The sequence below is a fragment of the Neoarius graeffei genome, chromosome 7 (assembly GCF_027579695.1).
Source record: "Neoarius graeffei isolate fNeoGra1 chromosome 7, fNeoGra1.pri, whole genome shotgun sequence".
Taxonomy (NCBI): domain Eukaryota; kingdom Metazoa; phylum Chordata; class Actinopteri; order Siluriformes; family Ariidae; genus Neoarius; species Neoarius graeffei.
In genome coordinates this window covers 17,693,782-17,719,467 of record NC_083575.1, presented here as the reverse complement: position 1 = coordinate 17,719,467, position 25,686 = coordinate 17,693,782, and the positions used below count along the sequence as shown (strand labels likewise).

The 25,686-nt window shown below is 44.5% G+C and overlaps 1 protein-coding gene across 4 annotated transcripts in view; it reads right to left on the bottom strand.

Annotated features, from left to right (window-relative positions):
• The window catches only part of sirt1 (sirtuin 1), a 183,446-nt gene that overhangs the window by 151,701 nt on the left and 6,059 nt on the right, over positions 1-25,686 (bottom strand). For 3 of the 4 annotated variants that reach the window (XM_060925339.1, XM_060925341.1, XM_060925337.1), the window contains exons 2-4: positions 22,668-22,778; positions 6,085-6,323; positions 1,478-1,630 (exon numbers count right to left, since the gene is read on the bottom strand). In XM_060925339.1, coding sequence (XP_060781322.1) covers positions 1,478-1,630; positions 6,085-6,323; positions 22,668-22,778 — 503 coding nt within the window. Of the gene's footprint in view, positions 1-1,477; positions 1,631-6,084; positions 6,324-22,667; positions 22,779-22,885; positions 22,918-25,686 lie in introns of all 4 variants that reach the window. The other variant, XM_060925338.1, reaches the window with a different exon arrangement.

The window sequence follows — 25,686 nt, the reverse complement described above, 5'->3', positions numbered from 1 at the left end:
GCCTGGGAGCATTTTGCTGCCTATAAACTCCATCACTGGTCACTTTTTTCCAAAAAAAAAAAATTTTTCCTTGTATTTTTGTGAGATTTTATTCACTTGAGAAAAACAAAATCTTTTTAGACAGCAAGAATCAAGTTGCTATGGTGACGGGATTGTTTACTACTATGTGTCAATAATGCATATGCATTAGCTGAGTGAGGTTTAAACTTCCTAAAAGTGATGAGTCACACATGTTGCCAGTTTAAAAAAATTAAAAAAATTAAAAATAAAAAAAAAACACCCCACCCCCACACAGTTACAGCATTTCTGATTAGATTTTTACAATTAGAAGCCCGTGTCACATACATTACAAACCTGGAAGTTGACTGCAGCTGAACTGGTGTACTGTGTCAAATTATTTGGACGGAAGATTGGTGACTAACACAGGCTTCATCAAGCATGGCAGAGAGGTGAAATACAATCGTTCATTTAACCGGAATCTCAGCAACTTCCATTAATTTTTTTTTTTTTTACAAAAATCCAACAAACATCTTTAAAACATGATCAGGAGGTATTTATAATAAGATTAAGTTTTCTTTGAATTTCTGCAAAATGAGTAAGCTTTGTGCTAAAAAGACTTTTGTTCGAAATGACCATAAACCAGAGGAACAGTGCATAGCACATGCTGTCTTGGCACCCAACACTTATCCTCTTCCCCTGGCCAGAAGAATGACTTTGCTGGGCCATGAGGGTGAAGGAACCTTGCTTCAAAGTCATCATAATCAGCTTCTGAGGAGACTCAAGTGACTTGCTATCCACCAGTATCCATCAAACAGATAAGCTACATACTGGCCAAGATTTATCTCAAGTGTGGTTTCAGGCTGGCAAGGATGCAAATACATGAAACCAATTTAATGGAAAGTTAATAAAACACAATTTGCACCATCATAGTCCAATTAATGCTGTTCTTTTGATGCATTTCATCACTGAAGACATCAAGTCTGTGGGCGCGATGTTTCTCTGTGATTTGGTAGTATGTTTTAAAAAAATAAATAAAATTCAGTAGGTTCACAAAGCTGTAATCAGCAGGCCATGAAAAGTTAAAGAGGAAAAAAAGCCACTATTTTGGCATGAGATATGCGTAGAGGCTAACAAACTAAAACTAGATGCATTTAGTTTGGGCTTCATCCAAGTCCCTATATAAAAGTTGATCTCCAAAAAGTTTCAAGGAAGGTGCTACTTTGTACACGTCGTGACTTCACCTTGAAAAAGAATGAAATTTTGATGGTCAGTGCTTTTATTTGAGCCTCACAGCAGGCACAAGGGTGCTAAAGGTAACATTAAAATTTAAACCCCCCCCCCAGAGGTCTAACATTAAGAGATTCAAATATATATATTTTTTCTTTAAAAGAAGGTCAAAGTAGGTTGTGTGATGAGAGTATGATGCACACTCCATCATTCAGTTGGTATGGAAGGAGCCAGTAGACATGATACAGACCTTTGCAAATTTAAAAAATGGTCTTGGATCCCTTTGGAAGTACTCAATATCAAACATTGCTTGAGGATCTGGAAGGTCTGGAAAATCGACAGCAAGTCGAGCATAAATCCCATCTCGAGACCTAAAATCAGGTATTCCACAGGAAACTGAGACCTGTAAAACCCCACTCGGGGGGGGGGGAGGGGAGAAAGTAAACATGAAAGATCTTTCATAGTGAAAACAGTACACCTGTAAACAAAAAGAAAGATGGTCAAGTGAGCACCACATACATTTGTACTACAAATTTCAGAAACAGAGCATGACGTAATTTAACAAATTATCTTTAATCAAAATGGCAACATCACCTTAAACTCTTAAAAGCTACACACACACTGCAAACAATTAGAGTATCATGAAAAATTTCCTCCCGAAATTTAAATGAAAAAAAGGTAAACTTTATGTTGTATATTTCATTACAGGTAAAGCAAAATATTTCAAGGTTTTTTGTTTTTGATAATTATGGCTTATAGCTCATGAAAAATCAGAAATGCAGCCTATCAAATTATTTGAATATTTTTCCAAAGATAAAATAAAAGTATTTACAATGCAGAAATGTCCAACTTCTGAAAAGCATGCTCATTTATACACTCAATACTTGGTTAGGACTCCTTTACCATGAATTACTGCATCAATGTGGCATGGCATGGAGGCAACCAGCCTGTGGCATCACCGAGGAGTTACTGAAGCCCAGGTTGTGTCGATAGTGGCCTTCAGCTTGTCTGCATTTTTGAGTTGGGCGTTTCTCATCTTCCTCATGACAATACCCCATAGATTCTCTATGGGGTTCCGGTCAGGCGGGTTGGCCAGCCAAAGAAGCACAGTAATAGTCAACAAACCATTTGTTAGTAGTTTTGGCACTGTGTTCAGGTGCTAAGTCCTGCTGGAAAAGGAAATCAGCAACTCCATAAAGCTTGTCAGCAGATAGAAGCATGATGTGCCCTAAAATCTCCTGGTACACATCTGCATTGACTTTAGACTTGATAAAAATACAGTGCAGGGTTTTTTCTAGAAAAATTTAGCATGAGGGTGCTCACCATGGCGAGGGAGCGAAGCGGGGGGGGGGGGGGGGGGGGGGGGGGGGGATGGTGCCGGTTGTCCCCCCCCGCCGTGCAAAGCCTTTGAAAAATGCTCCAATGGGACATTCTGAGTATCTGAGAGGGAAATTGTAACAAATTGTGTGTCAACATTGAAAAAGAAAGAAGTAATCTTCTTCTGCCCCGGACAGTCTTTGGCTTTCTTCCGTTTCGTGCCACGGGATGACATCTTTAAATGCCCAAGTGTCAACAAAAACAACTCGCGAACTACTTCTGTCAAAAGCTCCTGCGCCGGTGGGTGAAAGGTCATTCAGTATCGAGAAATCTCGCTCTACAAGTCAGCTGACCTTGTATGTAACCCATGTCAAATCTCGCGAGAGCAGCTGCGACAAGTAAACAACTAAACAACATGGCGCCTCAGTCTGGAAAACGCCAATTCGGATTGTTTTTGCACCGTCTGGCGGTGTATCTACTATGATTGGAATATTTTTGGAGCAATAACGTATTTGATGATCAGACACATTGTCACGTAGTGTTGCTGGGATGTTTTCACGGAGTCGGTAAGGGGGCGCACGCCGAGAGTAAGAGGGCGCAGCGCCCCGTTCCCCCGTTTAGACGAAAGCCTGCAGTGGATGAAGACATGGCACCCCAAATCATCACAGACTGCAGAAACTTCACATTGGACTTAAACACCTTAGATTCTGTGCCTCTCCACTCTTCCTCCAGACTGAAGGACCTTGATTTCCAAATGAAATGTAAAATGTACTTGCATTTGAAAAGAGGACTTTGGACAACTGAGCAACAGTCCAGTTCTTTCTCTCCTTAGCCCAGGTAAGACACTCTGGTTCAGGAGTGGATTGATACTGGGAATGCGACAATTGTAGCCCCTTTCCTAAAGATATCTGTGCGTGGTGGCTCTTGATGCACCAACACCAACCTCAGTCCACTCCTTGTGAAGCTCTCCCAACTTCTTGAACTGACTTTTCTTGACAATCCTCTTAAGGCTGCAGTCATCCCTGTTACTTGCGCACCTTTCCCAGCCAATCTTTTCAGCAACAACCTTCTGTGGTTTACCCTCCTTGTGGAGGGTGTTATCTTCTGGACAACTGTCAAGTCAGCAGTCTTCCCAATGATTATGGCTGCATATACTTAACTAAACTGAGAGATACACAAGTTATACTGTTTTACTCAAACTCCAAATGAAATGCTCTAATATTTTCAGATTTTCCCTTTTATTTTTTGCATTGTAGGCCATAATTATTAAAAAGCAAAAATGCTTGAAACATTTTTTAAAAAGAAGTTTACATGTAATGTGTCTAGAATATATTAAGTTTTCACCTCCAAAATGGCACAACTGAAAAAGTTAATGCAGACACCTTTCTGTTTTAGCCAGCATGAACTTTTTCAGCAGTTTGTGCTATAGTAGCTCTTCTGTGGGATTGGACCATATGGCCTAGCCTTCACGCCCCATGTGACTCAATGAACCTTTGATACACGAGACCCCATCACCAGTTCACTGGTTGTCCTTCCTTGGACCACTTTTTGTAGGTACCAACCACTGCATACTGGGAACACTCCACAAGATGTGCCATTTTGGAGCTATTCAGACCCAGTCATCTAGCCAACACAATTTGGCCCTTGTCAAAGTTGCTCAGATCCTTACGCTTGCCCATTTTTCCTGCTTCCAACACATCAACTTCAAGAACTGACTGTTCTCTTAATGCCTAATATGTCCCACCCCTTGACAGGCACCACCGTAATGAGAATCGATGTTATTGACCTCACCTGTCAGTGGTCATAACGTTATGGCTGATCAATGTACACACACGCAGTTACCCAAATCAGTCAAATCATGTCACAGCAGCACAATACATAAAATCACAACTACAAATCAAGAGCTTCAGTTAATGCTCACATCAAACATTAGAATGGGGGGAAAAAAGTGTTCTCTGTGACTAACTGTGGCATGACTGTTGGTGCCAAGTGGGCTGGTTTGAGTATCTGAGTATTGAGACAGATCAGAGAATGACCAGACTGGTTTGAGCTGACAAATCTAGAGTAACTCAAATAAGCACATTTTACAACTGTGGTGAGCAGAAACGCATCTGAGAATGCACAAACACATCAAAACTTGAGGATGAGCTACAACAGCACAAGACCACATCAGGGTCTACTCCATTCAGCCAAAAAGAGGAATCTGAGGCCATCATGGGCACAGAATAATCGAAAATGGACAGGTGAAGAGTGGAAAAAGACCAGGTGATTTTTTTTTTTTTCTTTAAACCTTCAACTACCCAGTTAGGATGGGCCTGTGTCCTTGACAGCCTCAAATTCTTGTTCTTGGAAGACAGGAACGTAACCTGATGTTGTAGCCTATTCACTGCAAGGTTTGAGGTTTTGGGCATATGGACTCGCTTTTCTGCTCAGCATGGTTGCAAAGAGTATTTGTATGACTTCCTTCCTGGCAGCTCAAACCAATCAGGCCATTTTCCTCTCACCCCTCGTCAACAAGGCATTTCCACCCACAAATGTTCCTCACTCAAAAGTTTGAGACCATTTTGTGTAGACTCGTGTATGAAAATCCCATGAGATCAGCAGTTCCTGAAATATAACCAGCACACATCTAGTACCAATACTCATGCCACAATCAAAGTCACAGATCACACTTTTCTTCACTCTGATGTTTGAGGTGAATATTACCTGAAGCTCTTGACCTACATGATTTTTGGCATTTCTTTACTGCCACATGATTGGATGATAAAACAACTGCATAAATATATCACGCTACAGTTTAAGATGTATGTCCTAGGATGCCAAATTGTTGTGGATTGTTTTTGGAGGGGGAAAAAAAATGAAAAGAGAAGAAGGAAAAAAAACATGCATAGAAAATGTCAACTTGTTACTTGGCGCAGAGGATTCTGAGAAGGATGAGCTAGCCCCTGTAAGGTTGAAGTATACTTCTGCAGATAGTTTGGCATGATGCCAATTTTGTCATCAGCTGTCCACGTAGCTCCCAAATTTTGCATCCGTGCAAAGTTGTGTGCACTGACCGCGCATGTGCGAAACGGAGCATGCAGTAATATATATTACAAGAGTCGTAGTGCACAGGCGTTCAGTATGTGTGCTGTGACACATCCACAACAACAGAAAATAGAGTATACTTTGGAGACACCCATGCACACATCCATATCCATGTTACACAAAGCTATGTCCAGGTTTTATACATTTCCAAATAAATTCTCCAAAAATTATTTCCTAGGGTATAACAAAAACATTAGGATTAGAACACAAAGCTAATGTCTGGAAATTAAGGTTCTCAACGCAAAACTGGTCTTGAGACATATGGAAGCTTGCTATAAAGGTGACCCAGTATAATGCATAAAAAGCATAATGCACAAAGGGTCTCAACTAATCTCAACAATTTTTGCAGTTTGTTTCAAATTTAGCTATGTGATTATTGATCCCTTTCTGCTATTTAATTCTTCCAGTTAGGACAGAACATGGACAAAGTCTTAACGCCAACTGAAAACATACCCCAGCACCAGTCAGGACAAGTATCTTTTTGCAATCATTAAGAAGTCTGATGACATCCTCTATGGTGTTAATATCTTTGCGTTTCCTTCTCTTTGGGGGCTCCGAGATGTTGATGACAATCTGCCATAGTGTCATGTCATCAAGATCAGGTGGAATGGCAGTTTCTGGAAGAAGGTCATTTAGAATAGTCCGTGGATCAGTCTCTCTCATTATTTGTTGCTGAATAAAGCGGTAGGAACCTAACAAAAGAGATTAAAGACCTGTTAAACTGGCAGATATATAACATACACTATACCATTTGTTATATTAGCAATTGCCAAGAGCAAATTTCAAATAACTGAAACTAACCATCTTTAAAAAGAACTAACATTTTAGTAACATGACTCATTTCTTCAAAATTGAACAATTAGTTCCAGAGATATCGTAATTTAAGGACAAGTAATCAGGAGACTTCTTTGGAAATATGACCTGGTTGATCTATATACATGCAGGTATCTTAATTTTTTTTTTTTTTTTTTTGGGGGGGGCACTGTCACCTCACAGCAAGAAGGTTCTCCCCGTGTCTGCGGGGGTTTCCTCTAGGTGCTCTGGTTCCCCCCACCACCACCCAAACATCTACATACACATGCAGGTATCTTTTTTTTTTTGGGGGGGGGGGGGGGGGGGAGGCATCACCTCACAGCGAGAAGGTTCTCCCCATGTCTGCGTGGGTTTCCTCTAGGTGCTCTGGTTCCCCCACCATCCAAAGACATGCAGTTAGGTTAACCATCTACTCTAAATTGGCCATAGGTGTGGAAGGTTGAGAGAGGGGGGGGGGGGGGGGGGGGGGGGGGGGACAAAACTCTATAATAACCCAGTAGAAGGCAACGGGAAACCACCACAAAGCCATCAAAGTTTCTTCCCTAGAAACTCTGACGGCTGGAGCTGTCAGAGCAGCCAAGTCATTGTACACAAAATGGGACCACTTGTGTATATACACACACACACACACACACACAGAGGTTTCCGCAAATGACCACAACTTTTATTATCCATCTTAAAACCATGGACGTTTGTACAATAGCACATTGAAGGTTGTAAATTTCAAATTGAATGAGAAATGACCCAATTTGCATACCAAGTAAGCTAATTAGCATAAAATATAGGTCATTTTAAATTCTATAATTTCAGCTAAATCCAATGTTGAAAAACACCTAATATATACATAATGATGTAAAAATGGCACATAGTTATTTCTGCTGACACTTTCTGTAATTATACCTCATACATTTCAAAAGTATAGTCTTATCAGAAAGGTAAGACTCTTCCAGATCATGCCAGTCTGGTAAGGAAAAGAGCTGTCCATCAGGAGCGAGGTATCAGAGGTGCAATTTGGTCCAGCAAAGATATACTTCATTTCAGCATCAGCCTCATCCTTCATCATGAAGGACTCAGCTCAACAACCAGCAAGGGCGCATACAGATACCCTAACGTGAACTTCATGTCAGAGTATCTGTATGTGCTCTTGCTGGGTGTTGGGTGGACAAAGTTAGCCAATACACGGTCATCCTGAATGTCTATGCCTGAATTTAACACCATAACTGTATAGGAATTGCAGATTAAGATAGGAGAAATTGTTTCACTGGATTTTGGATACGGACAGTCGAAAGTCGCACTTGGAAGATGGCTCTGGACACACGAATGCTTCTATGGCTGAAGACTATAGTTGACTTGCTAACTTTAGGACTGCAGCTGTCATGAACAGTTCTGCACTTAAGTTTACATCAATGAACAGTTTATAACTTCAACAAAACAGACTTCATGTTAAAACTGTTAAAATGTTATAATCATGCTATCCATTATCACCCAAATAAGGATGGGTTCCCTTTTGAGTCTCGTTCCTCTCGAGTCATCTGAGGGGGTTTTTCCTTGCCACCGTCACCACAGGCTTGCTCATTGGGGATAGACTAGGGATAAAATTAGCTCACGTTTAAAGTCACTAAAATTTTGTAAAGCTGCTTTGCGGCAATGTCTATTGTTAAGAGTGCTATAAAAAAAAATTAGACTTTAAATCGGACACGGTCATTATTACTCGTCTCGTTTTCTTCCGCTTTATCCGGGGCCAGGTCGCGGAGGCAGCAGTCTAAGCATGGAAGCCCAAACTTCCCTTTCCCCAGACACCTCGGCCAGCTCCTCGGGAAGAACACCGAGGCCAGCCGAGAGACATAGTCCCTCCAGCGTGTCCTGGGTCTTCCCCGGGGCCTCCTTCCGGGGGGGGACATGCCTGGAACACCTCCCCAGGGAGGCATCCAGGAGGCATCCGAAAAAGATGCCTGAGCCACCTCAGCTGATTCCTTTCGATGTGGAGGAGCAGCGGCTCTACTCCGAGCTCCTCCCGAGTGACTGTGCTTCTCACCCTCTCTCTAAGGGAGCGCTCACCCACCCTGCGAAGGAAACTCATTTCAGCCGCTTGTACCCGCGATCTTGTTCTTTCGGTCATTTCCCAAAGCTCATAACCATAGGTGAGAGTCGGAACGTAGATCGACCAGTAAATCGAGAGCTTCACCTTTTGGCTCAGCTCCTTCACCACGACAGACCGGTAAAGCGACCGCATCACTGCAGAGGCTGCACCGATCCGCCTGTCGATCTCACGCTCCATCCTTCCCTCACTCGTGAATAAGATCCCGAGATACTTAAACTCCTCCACTTGAGGCAGGACTTCTCCACCAACCAGGAGAGGGCAAGCCACCCTTTTCCGGTCGAGAACCATGGCCTCGGACTTGGAGGTGCTGATTCTCATCCCAGCTGCTTCACACTCGACTGCAAACCACCCCAGTGCATGCTGAAGGTCCTGGTTTGAAGAAGCCAACAGGACATCATCCGCAAAAAGCAAAGATGAAATCCTGTGGTTCCCAAACAGGATTCCTTCCGTTCCCTGGCTGCGCCTAAAAATTCTGTCCATAAAAATTATGAACAGAACTGGTGACAAAGGGCAGCCCTACCAGAGTCCAACATGCACTGGGAACAGGTCTGACTTACTGCCGGCAATGCGAACCAGACTCCTGCGCCGTTCGTACAGGGACCGGACAGCCCTTAGCAAAGAGCCCCAAACCCTATACTCCCAAAGCACCCCCCACAGAATACCATGAGGGACACGGTCGAATGCCTTCTCCAAATCCACAAAGCACATGTGGACTGGTTGGGCAAACTCCCATGAACCCTCGAGCACCCTATGAAGGGTACAGAGCTGGTCCAGTGTTCCGCGACCAGGACGAAAACCGCATTGCTCCTCCTGGATCCGAGGTTCGACTATTGGTCGAATTCTCCTCTCCAGTACCCTGGAGTAAACCTTCCCTGGGAGGCTGAGAATTGTGATTCCCCTATAATTGGAGCACACTCTCTGGTCCCCTTTCTTAAAAAGAGGGACCACCACCCCAGTCTGCCACTCCAGAGGCACTGTCCCCAACCGCCACACGATGTTGCAGAGGCATGTCAACCAAGACAGCCCCACAACATCCAGAGACTTGAGATATTCAGGGCGGATCTCATCCACCCCCGGTGCCTTGCCACAGAGGAGCTTGCAAACCACCTCAGTGACTTCGGCTTGGGTAAAGGACGAGTCCACCTTAGTCATCAGCCTCAGTCTCCTCAATGGAAGACATGACGGTGGGATTGAGGAGATCCTCAAAGTATTCCTTCCACCGCCTGACAATGTCCCCAGTCGAGGTCAACAGCTCCCCACCCGCACTGTAAACAGTGTTGGCAGAGTACTGCTTCCCCCTCCTGAGGCGCCGGATGGTTTGCCAGAATTTCTTCGAGGCCGACCGACAGTCCTTCTCCATGGCCTCACCAAACTCCTCCCGGTTCAGAGTTTTTTCCTCCGCAACTGCCCGAGCTGCGGCACGCCTGGCCTGCCGATACCCGTCAGCTGCCTCAGGAGTCCCGGAGGTCAACATGGCCCAATAGGACTCCTTCAAGCTTGACGGCATCCCTTACTTCTGGTGTCTGGTGTTCGGGGATTGCTGCCACGACAGGCACCGAAGACCTTGTGGCCACAGCTCCGAACAGCTGCGTCCACAATGGAGGTAGAAAACATGGTCCACTCAGACTCAAATGTCTCCCACCTCCCTCGGAAGCTGGGAAAAGCTCTTCCGGAGGTGGGAGTTAAAGACCTCCCCAACAGAGTGCTCGGCCAGACGTTCCCAGCAGACCCTCACCATACGTTTGGGCCTGCCAGGTCTGTCCGGCTTCCTCCTTCGCCAGCAGATCCAACTCACCACCAGGTGGTGATCAATTGACAGCTCAGCCCCTCTCTTCACCCGAGTGTCCAAGACATAGGGTCGGAGATCAGATGAAACGACAACAAAGTCGATCATCGACCTCTGACCTAAGGTGTCCTGGTGCCACGTGCACTTATGGACACCCCTATGCTCGAACATGGTGTTCATTATGGACAAACCGTGACTAGCACAGAAGTCCAATAACAAAACACCACTCGGGTTCAGATCGGGGAGGCTGTTCCTCCCAACCACGTCCCTCCAGGTGTCACTGTCGTCACCCACGTGAGCATTGAAGTCCCCCAGTAGCACAATGGAGTCCCCAGTCTGAGCACCTCTCAGTACCTCTCCCAGGGACTCCAAAAAGGCCAGATACTCTATACTGCTATTCGGCCCGTAGGCACAAAACAGCAAGATCCCTCTCCCCAATCCGAAGGGGCAGAGAGGCGACCCTCTCGTTCACTGGGGTAAACTCCAACACATGGCGGCTGAGCTGAGGAGCTATAAGCAAGCCCACACCAGCCTGCCGCCACTCACCATGGACGACTCCAGAGAAGTGGAGAGTCCAGCCCCTCTCGAGGAGCTGGGTTCCAGAGCCCAAGCTGTGCGTGGAGGTAAGCCCGACTATCTCTAGCCAGTACCTCTTAACGTCCCACACAAGCTCAGGCTCTCCCCCCCCCCAGCGAAATGACATCCCATGTCCCAACAGCTAGCCACTGTGTCCGGGGATCAGGTCGTCGAGGCCCCTGCCTTCGACTGCCGGCCAATCCACACTGCACCAGTCCCCTACTGCTACCTCTGTGGGTGGTGAACCCACAGGAGGTCGGGCCCACGTCACCTCTTCGGGCTGAGCCCGGCCGGGCCCCATGGGCAAAGACCTGGCCACCAAACACTAGCATACGAGCCCCAACCCTGGGCCTGGCTCCAGGGTGGGGCCCCGGCTGCGCCATACCGGGCGACGTCACGGTCCTCGATTGTTTCTCCATAAGGGTTTTGGTGAAGTGCTCTTGGTCTGGCCTGTCACCTGGGACCTGTCTGCCTTGGGAAACCCTGACAGGGGCATAATGCCCCCGACAACATATCTCCTAGGATCATTCAAGCACACAAACCCTTCCACCACAATAAGGTGGCAGTTCTAGGAGGGGCATCATTGTTACTGTAAAGTGTTATGACTGAAGGCTGAGATAGTAGCAATACAGAGAAATTAAAACTAACGTCCCCCAACATGTGAATGCACCCTTTTTAGTGTCCTGTGCATTTTTACACACCAAGGGAATGAGGGAACAAGGGAGGAACTGCAGAGGCAATTACTGCAAAAGTCACAAAGTATTTACACAGCGCTTTTAGTGTCTTTTTTCTGGCACTGGTGAAAATTACTGAAAGTCTCACTTTGCGAATCAGGGCAGAAACAAATTTACACTTAAGAGAACTCAATCTGTCGCATGGTCTCCAAGCTTGCCTTTCAAGGGGGGGAAAAAAAAAAAACTTATTGTGGCTTATTATGTGGCATGCAACCTCCAGAAGTTTATGGGCCATGCAAATGGAATATGAGGCACATTTCTCTGCTTAATGGATGCCAACACAGACATTGCAATTATAATACTCAAACATTTCCTCCCCCCCCAGCTAAGCCAACCTTTACCACCTTGAATATCGATTTGGTGCAAGTCTCTCTCACACACATGAGCAACGTGCCAGGGTAAAACCATGAGATCAGGATGGAAAATGGAGTAATGACTGATAAATAATCAACAAATTATGACATAACAGGGGAGTGCAAATAATGGACCAGCCTTAAAAATAAGCAAGACCGCAATCGTTTTACAGCAGGTTGTGAAATAAATATTGTCAGGACTTTAAAGGATATGGGACATGGATTTTTACCTGGGCATAATTATGTATAAAGGACATAAGAAATGCCATCTAAATCACTGCAGGGCGTCAAAAATGTGAAAATCACCACATTATTCAAGTTTTTTTTATACATCAGCGTAAAACAAGGATTCGTTAATGAGCTAGGTGGTCACGTGACCCGTGAAGTCACAAAAACTTTCCAAGGAGCCAGCGCTTGGGAATCTAATGTAAACAGGTTACCGAAATGGACACCATTGACAGTGATATTCCCGATGTTTCACAGAGATGTGAAGTTAGACCCTATCAATTCGAACCGATAGCTGGAAATTCACATGAACATAGATCTTGTCTTTACTCTGACGGGTCAGATGATTGAGAGTGAGAGTTCATTCAATCCCCATGAAACTGAAAGCGGTCGGCTCGATAACACTTCCTGGCAAGTTAAAAACAATTCTGCTCAAAGGCTAATGATCTGTTGAAAGAAGTATTATTTTTGTATCATACATTGAAAGTTCATCATAAATCTAGCTAAAGTCCGTTGCAAGCTAGTTTTTTTTTGCTGATATTTTTCGAGATTGATTGAGATACAATGCTTCCAGAGTCCGAGATGAAAACATTCAAAATGGCGAAACAAGTCAGAATTATGATAATCAATAATTGATACACCCAAAATTATAATACTAATCCTTACCTCGGCTTTCAGTCGCTTAGCGCAGAGGTCTTCAACGGGGGGGGGGGGGGTCGCGAAATCGCACCGGATCACTCATATCAACAAAAATATTCCTGCCCTGTCCCCTGGCCTCCGTGCAGGGATGCAAACAGCGCGCCTTTCGGCGGATGCCGCCTTTGTCACGGCTGAATCACGCAGATCCGATTTTAAAATAAAAAAAAATAGCGATGTTGGTTCATGGAGCATGAGGCATGAAGTGTAAGGATGAGAGAGAGGCGGTTTGGGTCGGGAAGCTGTGCGCATTTGTGCAGCCTGTCGCAGGTGTGCGCGGCTTCCCGATTTGAACTGTGTTTTTTTTTTCCTCATCCTTATGCTTCCTGTTTCATGAATTAATATCGCGCAGTACCTGAGTATTAATGTTGAAAGAATCCTCAGTGAAATGGTCCGAATACAGTTTATGGGAAACAGTAGGTGCAAAGTATTTTTCAACAGGTGTTCTGTAAAGTTGTCCTACCAAGCCTACTGCGCATGCGCGAAGCCTACTGTGCATGCGCAGGGGAGCCCACACTTTCCTCAGCTTCGGGTCCTTGGGGAATGCAAAAAAAAAAAAAAAAAAAAAACTTACTCCAGGGCATTTCCCATTGGAATTATTGCAACCATAAGCAGCACAATACACCATGATGTCCAATGTACTTTAAAAACTATAAAAACAATTTTCTTGTCATCCACTTCTCCATTCATCTACCCGCTTGTGCTGTGCCCGAAAGTTTTTGTGACGTATGATCATGTGACAGCGGCTCTTCCGGTTGCAAAAAATGCATATCGGAAGTCGAGCAGAAATGCCATATAATCATCACGAATATAACGATTTTGCTGAATTTAATAGATGATTTTGTATTTGTTGATGCAATTAATTCATATTTTTAATGGAAAGAAACTGATATAGCGTGCTTTTATGTTTCATGTCCCATATCCTTTAAGAAACTGTTTACAGACTGATTCTTTATACATCAGGGGTTATTGTCCATACCCATTTTGTTACAGGGTTAATCAAATTAACGATGAAAATGCAACTAACGAAGTTTCAAGCTAATCACTTTTCTAGGTGATTCCTTCAGTGGATTTTGCATCCAAATACATCGACATATAGGGAATTCTATTTTCTGATTGGTTAAAATCATTTCTATGTACATAGGAGACTGGGAAAGCCCTGCTTCTGGCCATTATGTTTAAACCCCTCCACTTGTTCATGGACAAACATGGTGCATGTTGTGGAATAGAGAAAAATCTTACTTTTGGCAGCAAGACAAAATGATTTTATTGGTTTTGCTCATAATGTGTATTAATTACATGCAAAAAAGCAATGTGTTTTAAGGTAATACAACAGTTTCATTACATTGTCTTTATTAGTTATAAAGTTCTGCACAAATCCGTGCATAGACCCTTCAAAAGCCGAAGAGTATCTATCATCCTACATACAGGACACTTTTTCAATGGAATAAATACATGTATTCTATTCCCTTCTAGTCGGTTTCCTTTATTTGGTTTAATACGGCTACAGCACAAATCAGGTGTACCAATTACTGTTAGTATCTAGTATCCGTATCCTACATCATATGAGATTGCTTGTCTATCATGAAGAGTAATGGAAATTATGTAACTATGTTGGATCTAAAATCCCTGAAAAAATTGGGGAAATTGATCAATCGAGTCCAAAGTTATGACTAATTATGTGTTACAAATTTATCATAAATTTGATATAATGTTGCACTTGCTATTATTTTAAATGTAAAAAATGTTTAAATGAATTGCAAATATTAGTAAAATTCATGTTTTATGACTTTTCTTCATGTTCATTAAGTAAATGTGTCACAGTATTATACAAAAAAAATAAATAAAATCATGTGTCAAGCATCATTTTGCATATTATATTTTCTGACAAAAACTACTGTAAAAGACTAAAGGTATAAGATATATCATCAAAATGTAATTTATAAGCAAGCATATGCTGTCTCGGGAAGAACACCGAGGCGTTCCCAGGCCAGCCGAGAGACATAGTCCCTCCAGCGTGTCCTGGGTCTTACCCGGGGCCTCCTCCCGGGGGGACATGCCTGGAACACCTCCCCAGGGAGGCGTCCAGGAGGCATCCGAAAGAGATGCCTGAGGCACCTCAGCTGATTCCTCTCGATGTGGAGGAGCAGCGGCTCTACTCCGAGCTCCTCCCGAGTGACTGTGCTTCTCACCCTAAGGGAGCGCCCACCCACCCTGCGAAGTAAACTCATTTCGGCCGCTTGTACCCGTGATCTTGTTCTTTCGGTCATTTCCCAAAGCTCATGACCATAGGTGAGAGTCGGAACATAGATCGACCAGTAAATCAAGAGTTTCACCTTTTGGCTCAGCTCCTTCACCACGACGGACTGGTAAAGCGACCGCATCACTGCGGAGGCTGCACCGATCCGGCTGGCAATCTCACGCTCCATCCTTCCCTCACTCGTGAACAAGATCCCGAGATATTTAAACTCCTCCACTTGAGGCAGGACTTCTCCACCAACCTGGAGAGGGCAAGCCACCCTTTTCCGGTCGAGAACCATGGCCTCGGACTTGGAGGTGCTGATTCTCATCCCAGCTGCTTCACACTCGACTGCAAACTGCCCCAGTGCATGCTGAAGGTCCTGGTTTGAAGAAGCCAACAGGACATCATCTGCGAAAAGCAGAGATGAAATCCTGTGGTTCCCAAACAGGATTCCTTCCGGCCCCTTGCTGGACCTAGAAATTCCGTCCATAAAAATTATGAACAGAACTGGTGACAAAGGGCAGCCCTGCCGGAGTCCAACATGCACTGGGAACAGGTCTGACTTACTGCCAGCAATGCGAACCAGACTCCTGCTCCATTCGTACAGGGACCGAACAGCCCTTAGCAAAGAGCCCCAAACCCCATACTCCCGAAGCACCCCCCACAGAATACCATGAGGGACACGGTCGAATGCCTTCTCCAAATCCACAAAGCACATGTGGACTGGTTGGGCAAACTCCCATGAACCCTCGAGCACCCTATGAAGGGTACAGAGCTGGTCCAGTGTTCCGCGACCAGGACAAAAACCGCATTGCTCCTCCTGGATCCGAGGTTCGACTATTGACCGAATTCTCCTCTCCAGTACCCTGGAGTAAACCTTCCCTGGAAGGCTGAGAAGTGAGATTCCCCTATAATTGGAGCACACTCTCCGGTCCCCTTTCTTAAAAAGAGGGACCACCACTCCAGTCTGCCACTCCAGAGGCACTGTCCCCGACCACCACGCGATGTTGCAGAGGCGTGTCAGCCAAGACAGCCCCACAACATCCAGAGACTTGAGATACTCGGGGCAGATCTCATCCACCCCCGGTGCCCTGCCACCGAGGAACTTGCTAACCACCTCAGTGACTTCAGCTTAGGTAATGGACAAGTCTACCTCTGCGTCATCAGCCTCCGCTTCCTCAATGGAAGACGTGACAGTGGGATTGAGGAGATCCTCGAAGTATTCCTTCCACCGCCTGACAATGTCCCCAGTCGACCGCACTGTAAACAGTGTTGGCAGAATACTGCTTCCCCCTCCTGAGGTGCCGGACGGTTTGCCAGAATTTCTTCGAGGCCGACCGACAGTCCTCCTCTATGGCCTCACCAAACTCCTCCCAGTTCAGAGTTTTTGCTTCCGCAACTGCCCGAGCTGCGGCATGCCTGGCCTGCCGATACCAGTCAGCTGCCTCAGGAGTCCTGGAGGCCAACGTGGCCCGATAGGACTCCTCCTTCAGCTTGATGGCATCCCTTACTTCCAGTGTCCACCACCAGGTTCAGGGATTGCCGCCACGACAGGCACCGGAGACCTTGTGGCCACAGCTCCGAACAGCCGCGTCGACAATGGAGGTAGAGAACATTGTCCACTCAGACTCAATGTCTCCTGCCTCCCTCGGAAGCTGGGAGAAGCTCTCCTGGAGGTGGGAGTTAAAGACCTCCCCAACAGAGTGCTCGGCCAGACGTTCCCAACAGACCCTCACCATACGTTTGGGCCTGCCAGGTCTGTCCGGCTTCCTCCTCCGCCAGCGGATCCAACTCACTATCAGGTGGTGATCAGTTGACAGCTCAGCCCCTCTCTTCACCTGAGTGTCCAAGACATAGGGCCGGAGATCAGATGAAACGACAACAAAGTCGATCATCGACCTCTGACCTAAGGTGTCCTGGTGCCACGTGCACTTATGGACACCCCTATGCTCGAACATGGTGTTCATTATGGACAAACCGTGACTAGCACAGAAGTCCAATAAGAAAACACCACTCGGGTTCAAATCAGGAGGCTGTTCCTCCCAATCACACCCCTCCAGGTGTCACGGTCATCGCCCACGTGAGCATTGAAGTCCCCCAGTAGAACAATGGAGTCCCCAGTCTGAGCACCTCTCAGTATCTCTCCCAGGGGCTCCAAGAAGGCCGGATACTCTATACTGCTATTCGGCCCGTAGCCACAAACAACAGCAAGAGCCCTCTCCCTGATCCTAAGGCGCAGAGAGGCGACCCTCTCGTTCACTGGGGTAAATGCCAACACATGGTGGCTGAGCTGGGGAGCTATAAGCAAGCCCACACCAGCCCGCCGCCAGTCACCATGGGTGACTCCAGAGAAGTGGAGAGTCCAGCCCTTCTCGAGGAGCTGGGTTCCAGAGCCCAAGCTGTGCATGGAAGTAAGCCCGACTATCTCTAGCCGGTACCTCTCAACCTCCTGCACAAGCTCAGGCTCTCCCCCCCCCCCCAGCAAAGTGACATTCCATGTCCCAACACCTAGCCGCTGTGTTCGGGGATCAGGTCGTCGAGGCCCCTGCCTTCGACTGCCGCCCAATCCACACTGCACCAGCCCCCTACGGCTACCTCTGTGGGTGGTGAACCCACAAGAGGTCGGGCCCACGTCACCGCTTCAGGCTGAGCCCAGACGGGCCCCATGGGCAAAGGCCCGGCCACCAAGCGCTCGCATACGAGCCCCAACCCTGGGCCTGGCTCCAGGGTGGGGCCCCAGCTGCGCCATACCGGGCGACGTCACGGTCCTTGATTTTATTTTATCCATAAGGGTTTTGGTGAACTGCTCTTAATCTGGCCTGTCACCTAGGACCTGTCTGCCTTGGGAGACCCTAACAGGGGCGTAATGCCCCCAACAACATAGCTCCTAGGATCATTCAAGCACACAAACCCTTCCACCACAATAAGGTGGCAGTTCTAGGAGGGGTTTGTTACAAATAAGTACAAAATTTTATATGAGCAAATGATTATACAATGAAAGGACAGTAATGGTCAGGCATGCAAACTGGTCAGGGGTGAAAAAGGTGAGAAGGGCGCACGGACACACGGCACGCGCGCAAAAGTACATTTCGTAGTCTACGTTACAAAAAAAATTGCAACCAGTATTAAGCAGGCAACATTCAACATCACTCATCACTTCCCTTTCAACTGTTGTGTGTACTAACTAGGTTTTATCTGGACAGGATGTTGTGTAATATACCATACCACATATACCATACGGTCAATTTGAAGATCGAGATGGTGATTTTGAATTAAAGAACAGGCGTGTACAATGGGCATTACATATTGGATTTTTTTTTTAAATAAAAAACTACAAGTTCATCTCGGCCTAAAAAATTTGGGCAGACGCTCCCGCGCGGCACATGCCAGCAATTCCCCCCGTCCCCCTATGAAATGAGCAACAAGTAGGAGAATTATACACGGTATCATACCTAAAATTTTATCAGAAATATAGATACGATACTATGATTCTCCCCAACATACTACATTAGATAAGCTAACCTCATTTATAAAAGATACACACTTGTATATGACATATATGTGATATATATGATGTATATTCATACATTGTTACTTTATGGAAATCTTCAGTAAGTTTGGTCTTTTCATGACAGCCTGTTGTAGACCTAAATATAATGCACATGAAATGACACTCCTCACCTCAACATGTCCTTTACAATCATTTAAGCCACCATGGGCAATGCTGAAACCACTGCTGCAAACAGTACATCGTGCGAAACTGTCATTATTGTTGACCCTTATTAGACAGGGAGATTATCAGGCAGGGAGATTATCAGGCAGGGAGATTATCAGGCAGGGAGATTATCAGGCAGGGAGATTATCAAGCAGGGATATTAGCAGGGAGATTATTAGACAGGGAGATTATTAGGCAGGGATATTATTAGACAGGGAGATTATCAGGCAGGGATATTATTAGATAGGGAGATTATCAGGCAGGGAGATTATTAGACAGGGAGATTATTAGACAGGGAGATTATTAGACAGGGAGATTATTAGACAGGGAGATTATCAGACAGGGAGATTAGACGGAGATTATCAGACAGGAAGATTATCAGGCGGGGAGATTATCAGGCGGGGAGATTATCAGGCGGGGAGATTATCAGGCGGGGAGATTATCAGGCGGGGAGATTATCAGGCGGGGAGATTATCAGGCGGGGAGATTATCAGGCGGGGAGATTATCAGGCGGGGAGATTATCAGGCGGGGAGATTATCAGGCGGGGAGATTATCAGGCGGGGAGATTCTTTTGTGTAATCTGAGCTGAAGTGGGTTTTGTATTTTGGTTTTTTGGGGCGCGCGCTCTCTCTGCCATGCCGATCCTGTAGGCCGCACTGACTCAGCTGAAAACTTTGGTCCTCGAGAAAAGAGAAGCCCGCCCACACTGAAGGCTGATTGGCTTATTTTGCTGAGTAACCCAATCAGGATGCTCTTTGTCTCGCGCCACTCCGTCATATGCGCTCTCTCGCGCGCTCCGTCATATGCGCGAGGCAGACATTAATGCTTCGATTGGGAATTTTTTTTTAAAATCGTGAGTCTGATTGTGTGGCGCTGCGCAACACACTGGTCTGTGTATGGGAAACCCTGCATTGCTTGCGCTCTACAGCCAGAGCAAGCTAGAACAAGCGGTTGTCATGGGGATTTGAAAAGACGCTTGGTGCTTATTTTTAGGAGAAAAACACCGTCGGCTTTCTAGCTCTCTAAAAAAAACTATTTGAAAACAATCCATTGTGAAGAGGGAATTTCTCTATACCACGCCACTGAGCTGATCATGTGTTCGTTTTCATATCTCTCATATCTGGCGACAGTAAGCTATAGCAGCTGGTATTTACATCTGTAGCCGTCTTATGGAGCAAGCTAACGTTATGTCTTAAACTTGATTTCAGCACGCATGTTAAAACATATTAGACATAGTTACATTTATGTACACATTTCTGGCACTGTAAAAGACTTGCCTCAACACGTAACAGCAACAAAATCCAACGACTTTTCCAGTTATTCACCCCCGAGCGCGCTGGAAACTGTTCCATTGGTATGTTCAGATCCAGTCGCGAGATGAGGTTGCCAGCTCTCTCTATAAAAAGGTGACTTTGCGGTCTGAATCTGTGGAATATTCGTAAGCGAGGACTGGCAACCAGCAGTGGGTTGCGCACCAGCTTGATCAGAACTCCAATGGAAAAGAAGCGCGTGTTACTGTTTATCTCGATTGGCTGTAACCTTGTAAGTGAAATGTTTGGCAACAATAACGTTGTAGCCTGCCTACCCCCCCCCCAAAAAAAAAAACTCTTCGGATCTACACGATTCACACAAGTGACCTATTTTGGGACCAAAACGGCGAATTTCGCCGAAAGGTGAGGAGTTTGCATGTGTGAATGGTATGAGTGTCAATTTAATGAAAATTATTTAACATGAGAGCAAACAAAGAATAACTTAGCATTTTAAGTCATATGATTAGCACTGTAATGCTGCCTGTTTTTAGTCTACAATGCTAATTGTCAAATATCAATTTATATAATTTTTGTTATAAAATTAGTCAAAATCACAATTCTTGTTTATCATGTCCGTAGGCCCAAAGCATTCTTGTTCCTATTTTGCAGTGATTTACCCATATTTCTCCCACTAAATTTACAAATTGTTAAAAATAAGTAAACAAAATTTTATACATGTGCAAATACAAAGGAACACTAACAGTATGAGTGTCAGATTAATGAAAATTATTTAACGAGAGCAAACAAAGAATAAATTTTAACATTTTGAGTCATATGATTAGCACTGTAGTGCTGCCTGTTTTTAGTCTACAATGCTAGTTGTCAAATCTCACATCAGTCAATATAAATATTTGTTATAAAATCAGTAAAAATAACATAGGCTACTTGTGTCCGTAGGTCCAAAGCTTCACTGATCTTGTTCCCATTATTTAACATCAGTAGTAAACATACATTCTGTATTTACAAATGGCAGTTGCCTTATCTCACATCCACCCACAAAGATATGTAAATAAGTTATTTTTTTTTAAATCACTAAATAATTCCTGTATGAATGATGTATTTTGTGCACATATGGGGTATTATGTACAGAACTACAGCACTTCCTACAAGTCATGCCTTTACCTTTCAGCTTGATCCAGAAATGTGTAATTTAAAAAATGAATTTTAATTTAAATACTGAGTAATTTACTTAATCATAGGCTGGGAATGTAATTTCATGTACGTTCATGAACGTAATTTCATTACGTTAGACCTAAGAAATACATAATGAAATTTTGATATGGATTTATAAGCATTTCACATGTTCTGTTTTAAAGTTTATGAATAAAGGTTATTTTACACTAAAATATTGTATGTAATCATTAGCATTTATTGATAAATAAAACTTCATTATGAGCATGTAGTGTCCGTAGGCCCTCAATACACGGCTCCATATATCTGGTTATTTGTTTTGTTTTTTTAAATGTAGGCCCGAATAAGGAAAGGAAGAGGGGTAAAAAACCTCAGTACCACATTCCCAATATATTTAGCAGCAAAAATAATCACTTTACTTCTTGAAACTGCTTAATCAAATTTTGACCATTTTTGCAACACAATGCATACACCTGATTGCGCTGTAGCCAATAAACCTTTGTCACATGCACACTTCAAGTACAGTGAAATTCATCCCTTGCATTTAACCCATCTGAAGCAGTGAACACATGCGCACACACTCAGAGCAGTGGGCAGCCACACCAGAGCGCCCGGGGAGCAGTCAGGGGTTAGGTACCTTGCTCAAGGGCACCTCAGCCCAAGACCGCCCCACGTCAACCTAACTGCATGTCTTTGGATTGTGGGGGAAACCAAAGCACCCGGAGGAAAGCCACGCAGACACGGGGAGAACATGCAAACGCCACACAGAAAAGCCCTCGCCAGCCGCTGGGTTCAAACCCGGAACCTTCTTGCTGTGAGGCGACCGTGCTAACCACTACACCACTGTGCTGCCCGTGTATTACGTACTCTACCCAATGGAGAATGCACAGTGAATACAGTTTACGATCTTGCATGGTTATCAAGACGTCACACGTCGGAGACATAAAACTTCCATGCTAGCGAACGACTGTGACAATTTGTAAACAAACATGGCTGCCAAGTTTGTTTCATTAAATACAGAAGATTTTCAGAGAACTTTGAAAGAGAAAGACATGTTGAACAACCAAAAGGAATGTGTACGTATAATAATAGGGTTTTTTGTGGTATATCAGATCTGTTCCATTCAGCTAGCATGATATTAAACGAGTCAAAGATGAGTTCAATACCATGTGAGCTGAATGGAATATCTGATATACCACTCAACGCTAGCCAATATTATTTACTTATGGCTTCCATCGGCATTGCTTGTTATAACACAAATGCAACGTCACAGTTGCTTCCAAACACAATTCAATGCACGAAATTAAAAATACATGTTAATCTGGTCATTGTTGAGTATAAACCTAGACATACCAATGCATGGCTGGGGAGTCCAGTCGCTAGAACTGGCATGAGAGGAGCAGTCATCATCACCCAATTCAGGTGAATAAAATCCATTGCGGTGAACACCATCATCCATTAGCCCTGTTTAAAGAGAAAAAAAAAATCCTGCAATGCAACAAATTAAAATATTTGGAGTGCTGCCATGTCTCCCACTGTGTCTTGTTTTTTAAAAAAGCTCATTACTTTACCTATAACCGGTTTGTAGACAATCTGGATAAAACTGGGAAAGTACAGAAGACAAAAGTCATCAGATGACGACATGCCACCCCCCGCCAACCCCCCGGCCCCCCACATGAAACCCCACTCCAAATTTTCTGAAGTTGAATTGGTTGCCATGGAAATACCGAAAAAATAAAAATCACAGAAATCCAAAAATGTCAAAAGACAACTCCAAGTCACTTAACATAACTGTCAGGTTTCATGAATAAAATTCCTAACAGAGTGGCAGCTACAATTATCGACAGTCCATAATTAATCAACACCTTCTCAGATTTACCAATTAAAAAAAAAATTTTTTACAAAAGGTGAATTTCAATTACAACAGTTGCTATTATTGATTAAATCAACCAGAAGACCCCCCCCCCTTTGATCTTGTCTGATGACACAGCTCATTAACTGAGATGAATTTTTTTTTTTCCGCATGATGAGCAATTTGAGGAAAACCCAGACATCGCAGTTAAGCATGGTGGAAAGATCATAGACATGTTTTTACTCCTCAAATTCACAGATATTTCATGATATCCTTGTCAAAACCTATTTTGTTTCTTACTCATTTGACAGTCGCTATTTCGTATCTAAAAGTGCGTTTGAGAAATCAAGTGATATTTCGATAATAGTGACCACTTTCACCAGTGTCAACCATTATCACCCTGTGGAATTACGGTAAGTGACATTTACAGCTGTTATGTATCGATCTTTGTGCAAAAAAAAAAAGGGCTGTGATTTATGATTATTTCTGATTCACAACAGAACAGAATGCTTAGAGTGCATTTGGAATCCTACTGCAATAAATACAATTAGACCAGAATTACATTCCTAGCATTTAAAAAGTTACATGCTTGAAATATTCAGATTTAATAGATCAATTTTAACACTATAAAAAAAATGTACCAAACAGAACAAGTTTAGGATGACCTAGATCAGTGGTTCTCAACGGGGGCGCGCCCCCCTGGTGGGGCGCGGAGGTACTCCAGGGGGGGTCGCGAGTAGGCTTCATGTATGGAGGAAAAAAAAAATCTGGGGCTAACAGGCTATAGTAGCTAAGCAGATGCAACACATTTACCCATGTCAAAATGCAGGACATTGGACTATTACATACAAATCAATACTATTATAAAATCTATCATCAATCTATCATAAAATCTTGTGTGTAGGCAAACCGCACACTGATGCCGAGAAATTCGTTTTGCCAGCTGCGCAGGACATGTGCAGAATATTCTTCGGGGATAGTGCAGCAGCCAAATTAGGCACCGTGCCACTTTCAAATGACACAGTTGCTCGGAGAATTGCTGATATGTCCAATGATATCAGAGAGCAATTAATACAGTTTATTAAAAATAGTCCATACTATGCCTTGCAGTTGGATGAGTCTACCGATATTGCTGGGCAGGCACAGCTTCTTACATATGTCAGGTATGTCAGGGATAAATTAATTGAGGAGGATGTCCTTTTTTGCCGCCCTCTTCAGTCACACACAACTGGAGAGGCCATCTTCAATGTCCTTGATTCATTTATTTGCGAGAATGGGTTGCGTGGGACCGATGCGTTGGCTTGTGCACGGATGGCGCACGAGCAATGACGGGCCGTGAGCAAGGTCTAGCTGCTCGCGTTAAGCAGGTAGCTCCACTTGTAAAATGTACCCATTGCATGGTTCATCGCGAAGCACTCGCTGCAAAAAAAATGCCGTCTCTGTTGGAATCCGTGCTGAACCAATCAGTAAAAATGATCAACCTCATCAAGTCACGGCCGCTAAACTCTCGCTTGTTTGAGGTCCTCTGTCAGGAGATGGGGTCAGAGCACGAACAGCTGCTTCTGCACACTGAGGTTCGCTGGCTGTCCAGGGGGCGGGTGTTACAACGTTTGTATGAGCTGCGAGATGAGGTGAAGCGGTTTTTGACACAAATCAATTCAGACCTGGCGAAAAATCTGGATGACCCTTTGTGGCTGGCGTGTCTCTCCTATTTGGTCGATATATTTGACCGCTTGAATGGCTTGAACCTGTCTTTGCAAGGCCGAGAAACTCACATTTTGCTTCTCGCAGAGAAAGTGGATGCCTTCAAGCAAAAACTTGACCTCTGGTGTGGCCGCATCAGTCGGGGGAACTGTGATATGTTCCCAAGCCTTGCAGACTTTATCAGTAATGCAGGCACTTCCCACGATTTCTCATCTGTCTTTCAAGCAGCGTCAGAGCACCTGTCGGTAATGAGAAAACAGTTTGCGGCATACTTCACAGAGGATTATCGCTCTTTTGCGTGGGTTCGAGATCCATTTGTGTGTACTGCTGACGAACTTCCAGTTGACATGCAGGAACAGCTTATTGAGCTGAAGAGTGACAGTAGACTTAAGGCAGTCTTCACCTCATGCCCTCTTTCGACATTCTGGGCAGCATTGATGCAGGAGTACCCGCAACTGTGTGACGTAGCCTTGAAACTGCTCATCCCATTCGCATCGACCTACTTGTGTGAGGCAGGATTTTAAAAAATGACTGCGCTCAAAACGAAATATCGCAATCGTGCGCAAATTGAGGATGACTTGAGACTGTGCTTGTCAAACATTTCGCCAAGAATCGAGGATCTTTGTAAGGCAAAGCAGGCTCAGGTCTCGCATTAACACAAATGCAGATCACAAAGGCACAGTAAAAAGTAAAACCTAAATTCACGCCTGGTCCCAATTCCCAATGATATCAATAGCCAGCTAATGATAAGCCTAATAAAATACCTAATAAAAACACTAATAATAATAATAATAATAATAATGATGCCTATTAATA